Source organism: Glycine max, chromosome 7 (genome assembly GCF_000004515.6).
Source record: "Glycine max cultivar Williams 82 chromosome 7, Glycine_max_v4.0, whole genome shotgun sequence".
NCBI classification, from domain to species: domain Eukaryota; kingdom Viridiplantae; phylum Streptophyta; class Magnoliopsida; order Fabales; family Fabaceae; genus Glycine; species Glycine max.
Window position 1 is genome coordinate 41634931 of NC_038243.2, and position 20294 is coordinate 41655224.

At 31.7% G+C, this 20294-nt stretch overlaps 1 protein-coding gene and 2 long non-coding RNA genes across 8 annotated transcripts; 1 reads left to right on the forward strand and 2 right to left on the reverse strand.

The window, feature by feature from the left end:
- Positions 1-693: 693 nt before the first annotated feature.
- On the reverse strand, positions 694-6251 carry LOC100775342 (uncharacterized). 6 transcript variants are annotated; one of them, XR_001389268.3, is made up of 8 exons: positions 5794-6251; positions 5487-5527; positions 5314-5354; positions 4297-5065; positions 2338-2428; positions 1810-2007; positions 1458-1632; positions 694-1368 (listed from the first exon to the last, which is right to left on the reverse strand). It is a non-coding gene; the product is annotated as an uncharacterized lncRNA (long non-coding RNA). The 6 variants fall into 6 exon arrangements; XR_001389267.3 differs by having other exon boundaries at positions 5653-6251; XR_005892398.1 differs by having other exon boundaries at positions 4297-4367; positions 4766-5065; positions 5487-6251.
- Positions 6252-7239: 988 nt separating this feature from the next.
- On the forward strand, positions 7240-9016 carry LOC102659676 (uncharacterized). The gene is made up of 3 exons (XR_415293.4): positions 7240-7298; positions 7996-8307; positions 8554-9016. It is a non-coding gene; the product is annotated as an uncharacterized lncRNA (long non-coding RNA).
- Positions 9017-9110: 94 nt separating this feature from the next.
- On the reverse strand, positions 9111-14232 carry LOC100775885 (calcium-dependent protein kinase 2). Its single transcript, XM_003528544.5, has 8 exons — positions 13177-14232; positions 12104-12247; positions 11360-11512; positions 11104-11219; positions 10522-10689; positions 10291-10418; positions 10083-10182; positions 9111-9679 (listed from the first exon to the last, which is right to left on the reverse strand). The coding sequence occupies exons 1-8, from the start codon at positions 13892-13894 to the stop codon at positions 9581-9583; spliced, it is 1626 nt and encodes a 541-aa protein (XP_003528592.1). The 5' UTR covers positions 13895-14232; the 3' UTR covers positions 9111-9580.
- Between the last annotated feature and the right edge of the window lie 6062 nt (positions 14233-20294).

Sequence of the window (20294 nt, forward strand, 5' to 3'; positions counted from 1 at the left end):
GCACGGGTCGTTTGATTAGTGCAATTTTAATATTTAACATGCATTTAAATTTAAGTAAGGTTGAAGATTAAATAGATATATATTCATAATATTTATAAGAATGACATTAAAAAATCATATACTATAAGAACTTTAAAAAATCATACTTTAAAGCACGATGTTACTGAATATTTTTTACATTAAAATTGTATATTAAGACATAATTTCAATTTTTTAAATTTGAAATCATATACCCACATATGATTTCAACATTTTTTTAGTTATTTTAAAAAAATTGAAATCGTATATTGATATACCATTTCAACATTTAATAATAAAAAATTAAATCATAGGTTAAAATATGATTTTAAATTTTTAAAAAATATATTTTAATAAAATAAAAAGTGAAATCGTGTTTTGATATATAATTTTATTGTAAATGAAAGTATGATTTACCTATTTTCTTATTTTAAAAGAAGATACCCATTATGATAATTTTGAGGTTAAGATAGTTTCAAATAAAATTTTATGATGATATCAAAATCTATCCTAATTAATCTTGTTGGATTTATTTTCACACTTGTTATTAGACCTTTATCAAACAACTAACATATGTTTAGTTTTGTAAACTTCACCTTATAAGTTTTCTTAAAGTTGAGTTTGTTAGGAATTTTATAATTCCTAATTAATTAATATGGGTTACATATTATATTATAACATTTATGTTAGTTATTTACATTTAAATGAGTTCAATATAAAGTGATCTATTTAAGTGAGCCCATCAGACTGCCAGAAAATTGATATGGGCTTAATGAGCGAAAACCAGTTTGGCCCATTAGGGAATAATGAGAACCCTAATAGGTTTAAAACATAAGACATGGTTATGGTCTACAATACACCAAATCAACAAACCGTTTCTCTTCTCTCTATCTGAAGAGAAAACGAAAGTCCCATAAGGAAGAAGGCGATTTGGTTGAGGAAGGTCATTAAACCAATTGTTCGTGACCACTGTCAGATTCCGCTGCGTGTTAATCAAACTTTATGGATCCAGGTATTCTTTAAAACCTCTTGATAATCTGACGTAATGTGTTTTGGTGCATCCTTCATATCTAATAACCTGCTTGATTCTTGGAATAATAACAATATATATCTGAGCCATATCCATCATAAGCAATTTATAATTCCAGAAAATGCATAAGTACAAAACATACTTTTCTCACAAAGGAGCCAATATATTTGTAATAATTTTAAAAAGAAAACAAAAAACACCTGTTTTGATTCATCAAGTCAATAAGGCATAGATTCAAAATAAATTGATGTGGCCGATACACGTTTTTTAGGTGTCATGAATCCATGAAACAAATGTCCTCCGTGAGGCAAGTCCAAATCCTGGTAACATGCCATTGTACATTAGAACAGTTACAATAATGGGCTGCCAATTGGAATAGTCAAAATCCAGTGCGGGGAAAATAATTTACCATTATTCAGTCATGTGGTTTAAGAACTGCAGTGAATACTGCAAAATTAGCTGGGGAACCAGATAAAGTTTGAATGTTAACACCCCACTTATTTCCATCTACATGAAATTTAGCCAAAGCCCTTTGTTGACATAGGGTTTCAAGCTCATCAATGTACTCATTGCCACCATAGTACCTTACATGTACAATGCAATTTTATGAAATTTTAATTCTTTGAAAATGAATAAATCAAAAACATTTTTAATATTCTCATTTTCCAAGAACAAAAACTGGATAAAAAAAAAAAACATGTTTTCAAAATCTTGTAAAAATGAAAATGAAAAACATTTTCTTAAATCAAAGAGACCTTTACCTTTTACCCGACAATCCTTTTGAGTACTTGTTTTTGTGAGGCAAGAACCAACTGCTTCCATCACTGCTCTAGATGTAAAATTCTCAGAAGCAATAAGCTCAAGACTTTTAAATTGCCGGTCCTTTTCCTTGTCAATAATTGCACGAACCTCAGGATCAGCTTCACTCAAGCCATAGTCCAGGAAGCTACTTCCATCACCTAGTATTTGCAATTGCATGTGATTCCATAGACAAAATAGATCATTCTTAGTCCTAAATTCAAATAACAGATAAAAATTCTAAACAGCTAAACAGAGAAATCGAGAACTCCAAAGCTACTTTGTCATTGCCAACTACAAATCAAATACATAATGCACAGATGTTAACATCAGGGTTGACTTTAAGGAACCTAGACCAACAAAACAAAATATAAGGAAGAAAACAAATAAAGTAGTATGAGGATCGGGCTTGTGGTCTGTAGCTGATTCAATTTTACGAAGATAGCAGCTCTAAAAGGGGGAAAAAGGAAAAAAATGGAGCAGAAGGTCACCATTCTGACTTGTTGGTCAAATCCACCAACTTGGGGTCATAAGGTAGATGTTTTTCCTCCAGTGTCAGCAGCACCCTTTGGCAAAAAGGGCCTAAAAAGACAATTCAAAGAGTCACACTAACTAATCATAGGTACTAATCTGAGTTTAAAGCTCAAATAAATCAACAAAAATCATAATTTGTTTTCTTAAATACAAAGTACATGCATAATTAGCTCTCTATAATGCCAGGCTAAAGACTCTTTTGGCATTGCCTAATACCTACATCATGGAATTGAAACAACAAAATACGCAAAAAGTCAACCCTACTCCCGAAACATGAGAAATCACCGAATCTCTTCTACTACAATCACACTCATTGGTTTCTCAATAAACACTTATAAGAGAAGAAAATACAAAAGTAAAATAAATCAAGCTTCTCTCAAAAGTTAAAATTAACTTATGCCTAAGCTAATTTATAGAAACTATCTCATTTAGCTTCTAAAAAAAGATGACTTTAACTTCTGCATTATATGAAAACTTAATTCATTTTACCTCCTTGTTTTCTTCTCCTATAAGTGCTTATTGAGAAATTTTATCCAAACATGGCCAGGTGACACTTAAGTTATTTTTGGTAAAAAAAAAATACAACAGAAAACATTTTCACAATCCAAACAGCCCCTTATAATCTCTGGGAAAGAAAGTGACAAATGCACATGGACATATTTCAAGTCTAGATACATCCTAATTTGTGTTCCTCCATTTTATTAGTTCTTTCACATGCACATCATTAATCCCTTAATGTAATAGTAATTCTAATTTTCACCGAAGAAACAAAAAAAAGATTCCATTGCTTATATATGATTAATAACCATATGGATAAGATACTAATCCAATGTAAAGAGTTATAGAAATAAATATTAATGAATTATGACCATTAGCCATGAGCTCATTGATGAGGTTGTTGTAGTAGTTTACTCCTTCATAGTTTACACCTGCACTAAGCTTTTCGGTAAGCACTTCCCTTTCAAAGGAAAGGTTCCATTGCTTTTCCAGCATTGACTTCTGCAGCAAAAGAAGAGCCTCCACAGAATAACCCATTTCAGAGCTTTCCACCTCTAAGTCATTAGAGTTGTAATTCTGAAACCATGGATCCGCAATGGTAGGGGCATCATCAACATGCTCCTTAAGAGCCTTAATGGTCTGATTCTGCTGGTTCAATGCTGGAAAAGTTGGAGTATAGTTGGATGACTTCTTGGCAAGTATTAAAAATTTTGTAGGAACAATTTGGTAGTGTATGGATCCAAAATCACTGCCATAAGAAAGCTTTTCTATAATATCAAAGTAATGGTATGATGAATTCAAGAGTCTCTTTCCTCCCCTGAGTCCAATAACTGCAGCAGTAGCCATTATATCCCTTCCTAGCCACTATGTACAATCACCATCAATTTTACCTATTATAACAATGATCCTAAACCGTATCCACTACTCCTTTGATAAACCAAAGAATATAAAAAATATTAATTATTGTAATAATATAAATAATGAATTATTCAAGATTTTCTTTATAAAGAAGATTAATAATATACCTAATTTCCCTATTTACATTCAATCATATCAAATCATATATTACAGAGGCTAATCGCAGCAAATGATCCATAAAATCGACCAGTACTTGGAATCAAGGTTTATTGGATTGTACCATAATTCTGACACCAGAGTAATTGAAATGGTAATGAAGGAGGAAAATCATGCAGTTAAAAAGTACACAATGAGTTTGTGAATTGCAAGCTTACAAAATTGATTGTAATACAGTGTAGTACACTCGAAATCCTAAAAGATAGATTAACGATTCTAACATAAACTACCACTAAAGTTTGCTAAAGTAGGAGGAATCACCACATTTTTGTTTCCTGGAAATGCATTTCATGATATATCTGTCAAAGACTTAAAGCTATAGTGTTCATGCATGGATAACTCACTCAAACAGGACCTTTCAGTTATGTTGGATATACTCCTTCATCAGCCCATACATGAGGTTCCCATAATTGACCTGGCAGATAAAAAAAATGATTGAGGTTAAAAATGAGAGAAACCATCACTTGGAATAGTTCAAATCATATCCTTTCAGTCTGTGCAATAGAGAACAAAAGGCAATAACTAAAATTTCAGCCATAACACAAGAATTTGCCAACCTAATTTTGTTTTGTAAAAAAATCATGAAAATAAACTTCATTAATCTATCTACAGATTCCGTAAAATGTTGCAACCTTGATTTGTGGTGTCATATATATATCCAGGCTATCACCATGCAATGTAAGAAATAATATATAATATATTTAACTAATTCATTTGCTATTATGCCACCATCCTACTATACATAATTGGAGTGTTCCTTGCTGTTCACAATATTCCATAGAAGTATTTATAAAACAAACAAAAAGAGGAGACCCGTGATGTAGAGAAGAAAGCATATACACTCAGACCTCTCAAACTTCAAAACCAATCACTGCACAACAAAGTATTTATAATCAAATACAGAGAATTGACGTGGAACATATTTTTTATATATGTTGTGGCATATTGTGACAACAAAAACAATTAAGTTAAGAAAGACGCACAACATCTTTGCATCTGGAACTTTAGGGTTTAGGAGAAAAAATAATGAAGCGTAAAATTAAAAAAAGTAAAACGCAAAAACAATTGAGTTCCAGCAGCAGCCCCCCTCGGTATCGCCGGCTTAATCTCCACCTACAAACAAAACCATTCAATGCATCAACTTTCATTTCCCTTTCATTCTATTCCATCCATTAAGTCTTTAACAATCAATACTAAAAAAGATTCAAAATTCAAACGCGTGTCAATCACTGTATCTATCAAAGTGCTTGATGAATTGTGCTACACAAAGTTATTTTAAAAAAATAGTTAATTACACGAATGCTTATTGATAAACCCGGAAAAAAAAACAAACCAACGCAATATAAATAGAAAACACTCACCAATCATTGTTTCTCTCGCTAAACCCCCCATGAATATTTTTCTGCAATCAATGGGTCCAGGTAATTAGATAGAACTAAATCTAAGAAATTTCGAGAATACAATCAAGAAAATATCTCGTGACTCAACCACAAAAATAAAATAAAAAGACGCAATATAAATAGAAAACACTCACCAATCATTGTTTCTCTCGCTAAACCCCCTATGAATCTTTTTCTGCAATCAATGGGGTCTAGGGTAATTAGATAGAACCAAATCTAAGAAATTTCGAGAATACAATCAAGAAAATATCTCGTGACTCAACCACAAAAATAAAATAAAAAGAGAGGAGAAATTATTACTTTGGGATCATTCCGTGTGATACCAAAATAATCTGCAACAGGCTTTTAAGGAAAAAATAACAACGAAGCATCCAAAAAAACCACAAAAAATCAGACAAAAAAAACATAAACACAGTTTTAATAAAATCAAAATAGAAGAACCTCTATCTTCTTCTTAACTTCTCCGACAACTTCTTTGTCAAAGTCGCCGTTGTTATTGTAGCCTGTTCCAAAAATAAAACCATAAAAAATCAAACCAATCAAAGAAAAAGAACCCAAACCAAAATCGCAAAAAATAGAATGAAGATGGAAGCCCTCAACAGCTCTAAAACTCAACCAAAAACAAAAGAAAAAAGTAGAACTGAAGAAGACACCAAAATGAAGAAGAAAGAATGGAAACAGAGGAAGCAAATTGGTGGGGAAATGACACAAATGAAGGAAGTAGGTTTGAAGTTGGTAGGGAAATGATCGGAAACGCTGGAGAAGAAGCCACTCACCAACAGAATAGCCAAAGCTAAACACTCAACGTGGCATAAAACGTGGCACAAAACCAAGGCAAAGCTGGAGGGGTATAAAATGACCAAAAAACCAATAAAATGAACAGGTGTCATCAGCTAGAGTACGGGCACAATAGTAATTTTCCTATGCTTCTCTTTTATAATATAGGATATAAATATGAAATTGCTCATTTCATAATAGAAAATAGAATGTGTTTTTTTTATAATGGTGTCTATTTGACTCATGATCTAGGCAAGTGTACCTAATCTAGTAATAAAGAAATGATAAGTAAGAGTATTATATCCATAAACACTTAGTGTAATATTTAGGAATTAAACAAAGAATGTTATCTAAAATAATGAAAGAAATATAAACATTTGTTGCAGCAAGTTGTGAATTTGTTGTTGTGAATGGATCAATGTTTTAGTTTTCAAAAAGAGAAATTTGTTGTAGCAAGATTCGAGCTATAGTGAGAAAACAATTGTTTATGATTTTTGAACAAAATTTTGGAGCAAAAATGAAAATCAAAAAGAGAAAACATTATTGACATAAAATCCATAGACCTCAACATATGTAACTCCATTTCTAATATTTTCTCCATTTAGTAAAACAAAGATTCAACTCAATTGATTAATGTTAATTCCTTGGGTGCTTAATCCTAAATAAACAAGCTCTTTTAATGAAAGCTGAAATATATTTTGTTTTGCCATGTAAGGCTTTGGTTGTAGTGTGGACACTTCTTGCTACAATGAATCTTCATCCTTTATGTAGTAAACACTTGAATCTTCATGCTTCTGATCCACTCTTGTTGTGGCGAAAGGTGTACTCGCAATGGTGAGTTTCTACTCAACTCATGGTCTCATCCTTTCTGCAATGTACACTTCACTTGAATCTTCATGTTTTGTAGGTACTATTGAATGAGTTATGCCCATTATATTATTAGCCAAAATATTAAAGTGGTCTAATCAAAATAAAATTATGGAGATACCATTAGTGATATTATAATTTAATGAGGGGTCAAAGTATAATTATCAAATTTGATGGGACTGTGGCGGTCACTAGTATAAAAAGGTTATGATCTCCATTTGTATAGAGAAGAAAATTAAGGCTCTCTACATTTGGAAGATCATACAACCAATCTTCTCATCAAACTTTTATCACTAATACAAGTAAGCTTTCCCATTTAGTTTTTTATCATAATTTTGAGTATGAGAACACAACGGGGTTCTATTCATCTTTATGCAGTAATTTCTCTCTATATGGTTAAAAACATGTGGTTAGGATTCATGATTGTCTGTCAAAATCAAATTAAGTTGATTGATTGAATCCCAACAGTATTGATTTCAGATTCTAAGATGTAAGATCCATCTTCGACAAGAAGTTTGTGTTAGAATCTAAGAGTTGTAATCATGACAAAAGAAAGGAGAAAGGACACATCTCTGATATTTTGTATTGGGACAGAATTTTTGCACTAATGCTGAGGTTCTGAAGTTGTCACAAAGTATCATTGAACTTCTTTATCATTTCTTTCCTCATTCTACTGACATGTTGAAAGTAGAGACTAGTTTGATAGATGGGGAAGCCCCAGTTGTGATTAGATCTAGAAATGATGCAAATTCAATTCTAACAGCTTTTGGAAAAAGTAGAAACAACGATGAGAATTTAGGGAGATTTGGAACAGAGCAAGTAGTTTTGGTAAGAGATAATTTGGCTACTTGCTCTGTTGCAGGAAAACAAGTTCTTGTTTTAACCATTTTAGAGTTCATGGGTCTTGAATTTCAGGTTGTTGTCACAAGGGCTTGATTAATGTTACTCTTTTTTTATTGTAAAAATAATTTTTCTATGGTTTCTTTTTGGTAATTTTAGGATGTATTGCTGTATAAGTTTTTTGCCTCTTCACCTCTGCAAATGAGATGGGTGGTAAAATATGATTATATGAAGGAACAACATATGGTGGAATCAAGAACCCATGCTAACTTTTGGCGATGTTTGGATCGAGATTCCAAACACAATGTTTTGTGCTCTGAACATGAGCAACAGTATGTTGTCATAACTTGGGCGAGGAGGAGACTCCTGATTTATGAGGATGCAGAATGGTTCTCTGGACCTATGTTTGACTATTGGAAAATGAAGAATCTTGTCCAATTCCAATACCTAGACTAGGTCACAGGGATGAAGGTAATCATTTAGTCTTTATTCCTTTGTAATAAAATCAAAATCCTTGAATATTTAGATTGAATAATTTGTCAATTATCATTAATGTTTTGAGAAGTTATATTTATTATGATTTCTTCACCAATGTAGATAACCATTGAATATTGATTAGTTTCATTGTTAATATATGTGACATTATTAACTCTTACATTGCATAAGACTTTGAGCAATTTGCTGACATTATTATGCAATGTAACTGTTTCTTTGCAGCTGTATTACCATAGCAAATTTGAAATGTCAACTGTGTTTTTGAAGGCGCTGGGGACATTCACTGGTAGATAAAAGTTTAAGGCTTCTAGTTAGTGGTTCCAGAGCAATAACATATATCATATGTTGAATACTATTATGATGCAGGTATAACCCTTTAAAAGATAATGAAGTTTCTTAATAGATATTAGGAATAGCTGAATCTGCCACATACCTTTGGTATATAGATGCATTTGGTTTTGTATGAGATGAATATGCATAAAATATTTTCTTCTGGCTTTAGAACCGCATTTTTCTATTTTTTTTCTTTTGCAGTAAAAGAAAAAATTTAATGACTCAGAATAGTATTGAAAGAACAAAGCATTTTGCAAAATTTTGCTAAATAATATTGTGGTGCTAACCAGTTTAAATTCCTTTATATGTCATCTAGTCAAAGAAATTGACTCGGGTGAAGAGCTGCCATTAAGTTATGGTTAGATGCTGAATTCAGAATTGGTTAAGAATCCATTATAATATCTTAGTACTCAACGAAGACCAAACAAAAGTCAAAGAAATCAATGTTAAGTTTCTAGTGACCATGGTCATCATATATATATAAGTCAGTAAAATATATGAAACCTAGCACAAACTATGTATATACCTAGTATTGTAAGGGAAATGATACATAAACAAACACCCTTGTTTAATTCCTAGTTATGTGAGCCACAATATCAATACATGACATGTTACAAGGTTTTCACAGGTAAGAAAAAAGCAAAAGAAAAAAAATGTTAATCAACCAAACCACCTAGTGTATCTTAACATTTCTCAAAGATTTGTTTATGTTCTTCCTTCCCCCCTCCCACTTTCCCTCTTTTCTTGGTTTTTGATTCCACCCTTGTCCCATTCCTCATCTGTATCCCCTCCCAACCAGCAAAGCTACGATGCAGTGCAATCCATGATCATTCTTTCATTCACCCATCAGCTTCTCCACCGAAGAAAACCACTATAACTGATGAGCCCTTTTGTTCCTTCCTTTAGAGTCCCCCCTCTATGGCAATGGCAATGAATCACGCCTTTTTTTTGTCATAACTTCTGGATTTCCTTTTCTCATCATTGCCGCAAACTCATCATAGTTAATGCGTCCATCCTATACAGCATGACAATTTACTCGTAATTACTAACCATGTTAAAATGCAATGATAAAGGAAATGAATCCTCTCGTGTTAAATTTTAACATAACAAGGTCATGTTTAAATTTTGTGTCTACCTCTCTCATAATAAACATTAGACAGATTTTATACATAACATGTCATGTACATAACAGGAAACTACTACTATCTAAAACTATTGAGGTTTTAGCTTTTCTTTTTTGTTCCAAACCTATTGATGTTTTATAAATTTCAAGTCTCATTAATGTCCTACCGTACAACTAGTATTAAATTAGAGTATTTTGGACTATACATAATAGTTTTGCCATACGCATTAACCTAACATCAATAGTTTTGGACAGGAGGTATTGTATAGAAGAATTATTTATGTGCATCACTTACATTATCTCCATCAACTTCTTGAAGGATTTCCTTGATGTCCCTGCCATCATGCATGTTATACTCACGGAGGGCTTGTTCTAGTTCTTCAGTGGTAATAAACCTGATTTTTGTGGCATAAAAATAATATTAGAACCTTGATTCTATGACAGACCAAGTAGTTTACAAAGGGTTGGCAAGCATATATATTCAATCTAGTAGAATCTCTTACCCACTGTTATCTTTATCAAAGTATTGGAAGGCAGTATAAAGATGTTCTTCTCTGTTCATTCTGTTCATTTGCATTGTTGCGGTGATGAACTCGTCGTAATCAATGGTTCCATTGCCATCAGCATCAGCCTGTAATTTGTAGAAGAATGAGAAAATCCATGTCTGTAAATAACAGTGATCTAGAAGTACTACTGAAATTGGTGCTATGGTTTTTTGGTGAAGAATAACTTACAGCTTCCAATAATTGCTTAACTTCTTGCTCTGTAAGCTTTGTTCCCTGCTTTGCAAGCCCTTGCTTGAGCTCCTCAATTGTAATGGTTCCACTGTTGTCAGTGTCCATCCCCTTGAACATTTCCTTCAATCCCATGATTTCTTCTTCTGATAGACATCCAGCAATGACCTATTCATTTGTAATGTTTTAATGTTATGTTGCTTTGATCATACACTTTCAAACTTGTAAGGTGGAGCAAGAGAAATGTTCTGACTAACAATTTTTTTTAGTGTGAATCATTATGCTATTTCAAGCTAGAATTGTAAAAACAATTTCATCTAAAGGTACAAAAAGAAGGATCCGAATCCTCTGAAGTGAGCAATTCACTATAAAGAGTAAAGTAGGTAATCTCAACCGCTAATGAAAAAAAATCAATTGTTGATATTGCATACACGTGCACAATAAATCTTGCATGTGTTAAAATATCAGCAGTTGATTTTCTCATCAAATGACTGAAATTACTTGCCTTAACTTTGTGTACTTTAGACAAGCCAAATTCCAAGAGAACTTCTTCATAAGAATAAAACAAATAATCACTAGTACCCTTAGAGCTACTTTCTTGAATTGGTTCATTGCTCTGAATTGTTTCAGCCTATTCAGTACAGCATTGTCAAGTGGTTTATCTGGTGCTTCGCCATCCTCCTTGATCCATGGATGATCTGTTTTTAACATAACACGTTCGCCGATTATTATAATCAATTTCGTTAGTAAATCATGAAATTGTAAGTGAATTCAAGCGGTTTGTAAAAAAAATAATTGATTGAAGGTGAAACAAAAACAGTGGAGGATATATGCTTACTTAGAACTTCTTGTGATGTCAGTCTTTGTTTGGGGTCTGTAGTCAACATTTTCCTTACAAGATCCTTTGCTGCATTGGATATTGAAGGCCATGGATCGCTTGTAAAATCAATGTGACCTCTTAAGATGGCATTGAATATACCATGTTCGGATTCTGACAAAACCAATTCACTTTTTTCAGTTTCAACTTTCAAGCACACCATAAATTTTAGAAGTGTTATTTATATTAGAGTTAATTCAAATCAGTCCCTGAAAAATTAGCATGGGACACATTAGTCCCAAATAATTTTAAAAGCTCACATTGGTACCTAAAAATCACAAATACAGGTCATATTAGTCCACAAATGGAATGAACCTATTCGTGACTTTCAAGGACTAATTGAAAATTTTATACTGTTAAGGTCGGATATGTCTAATTTTTTATTTTTTTTAGAGATCAATTTGGGTCTTTATAACTCTTTATGTTAAGATCTATTATGGTTTCAAATTGCGGTTTGCAATTACGATTGTTGCTTCAAGATTGCAATTTTTATGTTTCCTGCAATCACATCGACGGTGATAGGTAATTTTCACAAATTTTCAATTTATAATTCAATAACAATTGTGACTTGACTTGATTGCAACAGCAATTTAAAACAATAATAATATTTCCTTGTTCCGTTGTTCGTTATAAAACAAATTTCAGCACAAAGTGGTTATTTTCTTTGATAAAATGAGAATATAAAATATATATATATATATAGACCTGCCCAAAACGGAGGGACACCACTTAGAAGAATGTATAGCATGACACCAACACTCCATATGTCAACTTCTGGCCCATATTTCCTCTTCAAGACCTCAGGAGCAATGTAATATGCACTTCCAACAATGTCTTTGAATGTCTCCCCTGTTAAAGCATAAATATGTTATTAAAACCCGCTTCATGTTGCATATGAAGAATCAAGATTCTTTACATTAATTCCTAACATTTTCCTTTTGCAAGCATATATATTAATATTTTTTTCCATCACAAAAGGTTAAACGTAGGTACTTTTTGATCACCAAGATTCTAATGTTTTAAGATAAATCTCTTTAAATGAAAATTTGAAAACAAGTCCCATGCTAATTAAGAGTGCGTTTTGGTTAATAATCCTTTTTCCTAAAAAAATATATTTTTCTCTAAAATAAATTAAAGTACTTTTGAAATATGCTATCATGTTTCAATAATTGTTTTTCAAATTAAAATTAAAAAGTAGATATTAAATTATTTTTAGGAGCTATAATAATGATCAATTTATAAAAAAATATCAAATAAAATTATATTTTTGTGTAATTTTAAAATCATTTTTATTAAAAAAAATTTTAAAAAAACAAATGGGTACTAAATAATTTTGCAGCACAACATAAAAAGGTACTTTGCAAAAGTGAACTCTTTTATTAGAATTAATGTTGAAAATAGTGATTAAAAAAAGGTAAAAAAAGAGAGAGAGGAAATAGAATACAGAAAAATCTATTTTGTCTCTAAAAATTACTTTTACACATGTTTTGACAAATTATTCTATAAAATTTAGAATTCAAAAAAATTATATGGAGCTATATATAACAATAATAAGTACGAAATTTACGAAAAAGTCTCAAATAAATTATGTTTTTGTGTAGTTTTAAAATCATTTTAAAAAACTGAAACAAATTAACGGGTACTAACTGCACCACTAATTAAAGTGTTTGCTCTTGGGTGGAAAATGAGCTCACTCGTTGGAAAAATTATTGAAAAAAAAAAAGATGTGGAAAAGAGAAAAAATAATAGAGAATATATGAAATAGAATTAAGGGAAACCTTCTTTGAAAAAGACGGATAGACCAAAATCTGTGACCTTGACGGGTGAATTTTCATCCTTATTCAACATGAGGAAATTCTCAGGCTTAAGATCTCTATGAATGACACCCATGGAATGGAAAGTGTGAATAATTTGCATTATGGTTCTCAGCAATGAAGCCGCGGCGCGTTCAGTGTAATGTCCCTTAGCAATGATACGATCAAAAAGTTCACCACCCGCACAAAGTTCCATGACCAAATGCACCGATTGTTTATCCTCATAGGCACCCTTAAGTTCCACGATGTTAGATTGACCCGAGAGATGGTTCATGATTTGCACCTCTCTTCTCACATCCTCTATGTCTTCCTTGTTCACAAGCTTCCTCTTGGCAATGGTTTTGCATGCAAATTGTTGCCCCGTGGTTTTGTTTGTGCACAAATGCGTTACACCAAATTGGCCCCTCCCTAGCTCCTTCCCTATGGTGTATGTGGCTCTCACGTCCTCCATCGGCCGGCCGAGGACCGGGCCCATGGCGGCCGGTTTTGAGGGTTTTGAAGTAGGTGGCGTGACCGTGGGTGGTGGCGTTGACGTCGGTGGCGGGGCGGTGGTAGGGTTTGCAGAATTATCATTATTGTTTGCATGATTACTACTTTGTTGGTTAGTTTCTCCCTTGTCATTGGCGGCAGCGTCATCGGACGGGCCATCGGCACCGTTGCCTTGAGAGCAACAGTTGCCCATTGAGGAAGGGAGGGAGGAAAACCACAAAAGAGCCTCAAAATGGTATGAAGGAAAGAGAAAGAGTTTGTGTGAGAGAGATATATAACGGGGGGTGGGGGGGAATGGGAAGGGTGGTGATTAATTAGTGTGTTTTTGGGGTTGAAAAATAGATTGTTAAGAGAGAGGAATGACTAAAAGAAAATTACATGGAAGGAAATTAAAAAAGAGAGTGAAAATGAAAAAAAAAAAAAGAAGAAGGAAAGTTCAAGGGTGTCAAAATGGGTATTGAAAAGTTGATGAAATTAGAGGAAAGTATTGATAATGAGAGAATGTAGGAAGGTACGTTGGAGGGTGCATTTTGAAGGAGTCTTTGGCGTGTCTATTACGTGTAAGGGTAGGGTTTATTGAGACAAGGGTGCAGAGAACTCTTCGGAGGGGAAATAAAACGGGCATGCATTTATATGTTAAAAAGGTTTAATTAATAATTGGTGAGCTATTAACGTTGTCTGTTAGACGAGATATTGTTACTATAACTTACAAAAGTAACAAAATTGAGTTCTGATTTTTCTTATATGCAGGGGTGCTTTCAGGCAAAGATCAAAACACAAAACCATGTATTCAAAACTTGTTTTGGGGGCTGTGATTTTTAACTAACTCATCCACCTTCTTGCACAATTGGCTCGACACAACAGCTAAATTCTTTCCATAGATATTTTTTTAATTATAGAAACAGTTAAAACTATTGTTAATAAGTCTAAAACTGACACTAAAATTGAGGGAGGGAAAGGAAACTATTGACATTACGTATAAGGGAGTTAATTAAAGTAATGTATTTAATTATTATCTATTTATCTATTGTAATAGAAAAAATAATACTTGGTGTCTCTACCTAGAGAGAGTTAGGAAGAAAAAAAATAATTGATGTCGTTGATGATAAGAAAAATATATGTAAACACCTCAAATGCTATTTAATACCTAGATGGAGAAAAAATATATATATTTCTTTTATTTTAAATTATATGTCGTTTAAGAGAGAAAAAAAATTGTTTTAAAATATATGTCATTTCACAAAATTAATGGTGCATTAAATACTTTTTTTTTTCAAGACTATCCTTAATTAATACTTAATAGGAGTAGTGCCTAGGAGGAATAATTGAGTCATTAATTAAATAAATAAAGGATATATTAGAAAGTTACATAATTTTTTATTTGAAATTTAACAAATTAATTACATTCTTAAATAGTTGTGTCAAAATCTTAATATGTTATATAATCTCGAATGGATGAAATATATGTATATGATAGATGATATGATTTGATAGGAAGAAAGACATAGAGAAAAAATGAGAAATATTAATTAGATGTCTAAACCAAACTCGTGTCCAAGTATCATTATTCTTGATGATATATGACAAGAAGAAAGATATAAGGAAGAATGAGAGGTATTAATGAGGTGTTTGCAATTTGTAGGTGTTCAAAAATTTAGACTCTCATATAATATATTATCTTTGGTCTTTCACATAAGAAACAAATAATTAATTAATCAAGACTAATGAAAAGAGTAAATTCGATTAATTGTAGATAATAATATATTAAAAACTTGAAGTTTACCCTAAAAAATAGTACTATTAAATAGTTTAAGCATTAGTTATATTTAATTACACTACTCAAAATTTAAGGATAATTTTTTCCATCAGTGACTATATATATTGTTTTTTTTTATAAAAAAAATCATTAAGAATTTAACATCAACCCCACATTCTCAATCAATACATACCAATAGTTATTACTTAATTATTTTTTTTAAATGACTAATAAAAAATTACATAGGCAAGCAGTATTGTGAAACCGACCTGGTCATCTACCCGATCAAGACACTAAATTAATGAATCAGTGGTAAGTCACTTATTGATCCGATATATATTTAAAAAATTAAAAAATATAAATATAATTAAAAAATCTAACTAACAAAGTATGTTCAATCCATAGTCAATACTCTAAAATTAAAATCATTGTCATGATCAAATTATAAATATTACTTAATCATTCTTTTCTATAAATTATTTTGTTGGGTATTATCATCAAGTTATTATGGAAACTCTTATTAATTTTTACGGCTAAATACAAAAGTTGTTGGATGACCATGAGAGAAAGTATGGGGAAGTTCAATAAAGCACATAAATATCAAATCATATGAAGATCAAGATGATGATGATAATAATAATAATAATAAGCTATTATATATTGTTATCAAGATCAAACTAATATTATAAGATCATATTATATGTTACTTGTCCTCTTGTCCTCTTGTCAATCTAAAAACTGCCTGACCTAATATGTCTCTATTTATAATTAGGATACTTAGGGCTTATTATTTACTCTATATTTCTTTATTTTATCATTTTATAAAAAGAAATTCTATTTTACTCCATATCAAATGAATAAATAAAACATTTTTTTAAGGACATATATTTATTTTATTTACCTTAAAACTATTATTTTAATAAATAAAATTATTTCTCCTTATTTATTTAATTATAAAAACCTCATTATTTTCTAAAATTCTATTTATTTTTAAATAAAATCATTTTTAATTTATTTTATGAAAAATAGGGTGTTACATTGACCATAGGCTAACAATTATCTTAAGAGGCAATCGACGGTTAATTATTAATTTAGGGTTCCTAGTTATAATTGGAATTAGGGGAAAACGAGTACATGCGAACTCATAATTCAGGCTTGTCTTCACTCATTCATTTCTTTCTCTAAAATTGTTTGGTGAACTCATTAATGGCCTAGACGTTAATAATTGGATTTTGGTCTAGAAATAGAAATTAGAAGCTTGAAAGAAGAAAACTAGTAATTGATGTAAGGTTAGAAATTAAGTGAGGATAATTAAGGTTGATTAATGGTGATTTAGATTTCATAGAATTATAAAAGGGGTAATTAAGTCATAAGAGTTTAAAGTGAAGCACATTTTCATAAATGACTATACAACTAATTTAAAAATAGAATTTTAGTTTAATTAGTTGGTGACTAATTAAAGTGTCTAATTATATGATGTAAAATAATTAAAATAAGTTAAAGTTGTAACACCCTAAAAAATTACAACTCAGGCTAACAAAGAAAACTTTGTGTTGTGTCTTTGTGCATGTGTGTATTTAATTGCAGTGGTTATGTGTTTTTAATTATTGATTTTTGTGCTTATTATATGTTTGTGTGTGTGTGTGTGATGTTTAAATTTTGTATCTGCTGCCATGACAGGAACTAGATGATACGTTGTTTTTCTGGAAGTTTTAAGGTTAAAAATGAGTCCTTTGAGCGCTAAAACTTAGGGTTAGCCTTAAATTTCACTTAAATTAGAGTTTTCTAGCAAAAGTATGAACAAAACCAGTTTAAGGATATTTTGTAGGATTAAATCAGTCACAAAATTAAAATGGTGGTTATGGCTGTATGGACTATTTTTCTTAAATATTTAACTTCAAAAATGAGTTTGTTAGGTATGAAAGGATAGGGTATCATGTAAAATTTATGAAAAACCAATTTTCAAAACACAGAAATTTGAAGACAAGTTTAAGAGTGAAACTTTGTGAAACAAGGTAGCCGCTTGATGTTGGACACTAGATGACTTAATTTGGTAATTCTACAACTAGAAATGGATTTAGAATGGAGAAAACCCTAGGAAAAGTGTCAGGGGTCCCAAAGAACCGCACTAGGATCCATTGTGAACATGTAAGTTAAGACAAACAAAATCACTAAATCCATGAGGACCATCTTGTATTAATTCTTTAATTTGTAAGTTGATGTTGTATGTAATATTTGTGGATTGTATGATTAATGCTGAAATTAATTGCATTTTTTCTCTGATGGATACTATTATGCCTCAAAATGTTATGGATATCGTTAATGTGATTGTTGACATATAAGGTGAATGTCATGTTCAATGTTGAGATTGATTGTATGCATGTCCGATGACTATTGTTACGCTTTAAGTATATATATTACATGCTAGTGTGATTGCTAAGATATGAATGAACGACAAAATTTTATTATCTTATGATTGCCTAAGACCAAGAGAGTTTGAACTCCAATACTAGTATCTATGGCGTGTGATTTATATTTCAGCAATATATTGATATTCACCTGTATGATCTTTGGTATGAGTCTGGGGGTTTCCGACCCTCGACAAATTGCTTGTTATAAAATTTGGAATGTTGTAAATATAGTTGTTATGCTATCAAATTTTTGTTAAATTTGGATGGAAAGTGATTCTATCACTTGAGGGGCCTAGAATGGTTCCCTGAGAGTAGTACATAGGCTTGAGCCTCATCTCTATGTGTGTGTGTATGAATGTTTGTTTTACGTGTTGTATGCAACATGAGGGCTACGCACGCAATGCAACAGAAAAATACAAGAAGATTGAAGGAAGAGTAATGAATTATTAATTATATCCCATATGTGAGATGGCGTGTTTTATTATTTGGATTCATATGTGAGATGGTGTGGTTATGGTTAGATTCATCTATAAGATAGTGAGGTATATGATTATGGCCCATCTATGAGACGGTGATGTATGTGGTTATGTTCCATCTATGAGATGGTGAGGTATGTGATTATGTTCCATCTATGAGATGGTAAGGTTTATGTTGAAAAATAAATTATTTATAGGGTATATTGGGGTATAGTGGGTGAAGAGGTTTGAAGAACCTAGGGGAATTAGCTAGTGGTGACTATCCCACATTTGGTGCACTCATTTAGTGCAAGGAACTCGCAAGCATCACACTTTACTACTCTTGAAAGGCTCTAAGACTATACTTTTTGGAGTTGGGAGCTTGGTGGCATTGTTTGACCCTGTTATGTGTCAAGTGTGACAGTCAACTATGTCTAGTGTGATTATCAATGATGTCAAGTGTGGTATTTACATGTTACACTTACTTCCAAACATTTATGGGTTGTAATTACATTTTATTTTCCTGGGACATGGTACTATATTACTTTTCATTATTATGTATGAAGACTTTGTTATTTCAACCTTGTATTTAATGATTCTGTTGCAAGGTTCATATCTTTCAGAAAGTCACAATTATTGTAAACCTGTTACGAAATTTTTTTAATTGTACTAACTTTCAAGAAATGATGTTAATGTGATTTTATATGTTTTAAAATGAAGTTTATCCATATATGTTTTATTATATATATATATATATATATATATTACTCAAGTTTTGAAGAAGTAATTAATTTATTGACATGTATTTCAATAATAAAAAGAATTAACGAGAGTTTTCCAAGCAATGTTTAGATCTAGAATCTGGGTGTTACACTAACAATAGCTCCTAAAAAGGAATTAATTGTCTCAACTGGGAGAAACTTACAATGAAGGAAAAATTTGGAGGTTTAAGTTTCAAACATTTGCATGCTTTTATTCTTGCTATGCTAGGGAAATAAGGTTGGAGATGGTTAACCGACTATTATACTATTGCTTCAAAGGTGTTCAAAGCTAAATGATTTCCTTCAGGGAGTTTTCTGGATGCTCCTCTAGGACATAATTCAAGTTTTGTTTGGTGTAGTATCCATGCTTCGCTGGTAGTGGTAAGACAAGGCATGAGATAGAGGATTGGAAATAGAAGCTTTATAAATGTGTGGACCCAACCATGGTTAAAATATTCTGATAGCCCCTATATATTATCTCCCCTAATTGCAAGTCTCGAAAATTTAGTGGTAAGGAACCTCATCAACCATGATTCGCAAGAATATAACAAAGAGCTAATTGAACAAATCTTCAATGTTGAGGATGCAATAAATATTCAAAAGCAAACATTCTTGAGCTATCAATCAAATGATGAGCTGATTTGGAATTATAATCGAGATGGAAAATATAATATTCAAAGTGCTTATCATGGCATCATGGTGTCAATTCTGGATACTTCTCATTTAAAGGTTGTTGGGAATTGGTCTTCAATTTGGAATCTCAAAATCTCACCTAAAATAAAGCACTTCACCTGGAGAATTCAAAGAGATTGCATCCCAACTCGAGCTCATTTATCTCAAAAAGGTATAAATTGCTCTGACCTTGTGCTTACTGTTTATCGGAAATGGAGAATGCTTGGTACTTATTTGTGACCTATTCAAAAGCCCAAGAAATATGGCAGCTAGCAAGATTGTGGGAGCTCATTTATGCAAAATCTCTCTTGACGAATGGCACCAATGAGCTTGTCTTTGAATTATTGCAGTAACCTCAGCTTGAACAAAAAGCTTGAATTGTTATGATTTTATGGTGCATTTAGAATCAGAGGGATGAGAAAATATGGCATAAGGAATGGCTCACTACTAAAAAAAATCCTTTTACGACGCGCATTTTACATCAGTCGTAATAAACCTGCTGTAGTAGGGTGATCGGTGGCATTGTCGTAAATATTTT

Bases quoted from the DNA above. Each gene is read 5' to 3' on its own strand.
- LOC100775885 (XM_003528544.5), bottom strand. From the start codon at position 13,894: ATGGGCAACTGTTGCTCTCAAGGCAACGGTGCCGATGGCCCGTCCGAT. The intron at 11,513-12,103 runs GTCTATATATAT...TGGTTTTGTCAG, and splicing joins TGTCCCTCCGTTTTGGGCAG to AATCCGAACATGGTATATTC. The intron at 11,220-11,359 runs GTAAGCATATAT...TGTTAAAAACAG, and splicing joins GACATCACAAGAAGTTCTAA to ATCATCCATGGATCAAGGAG.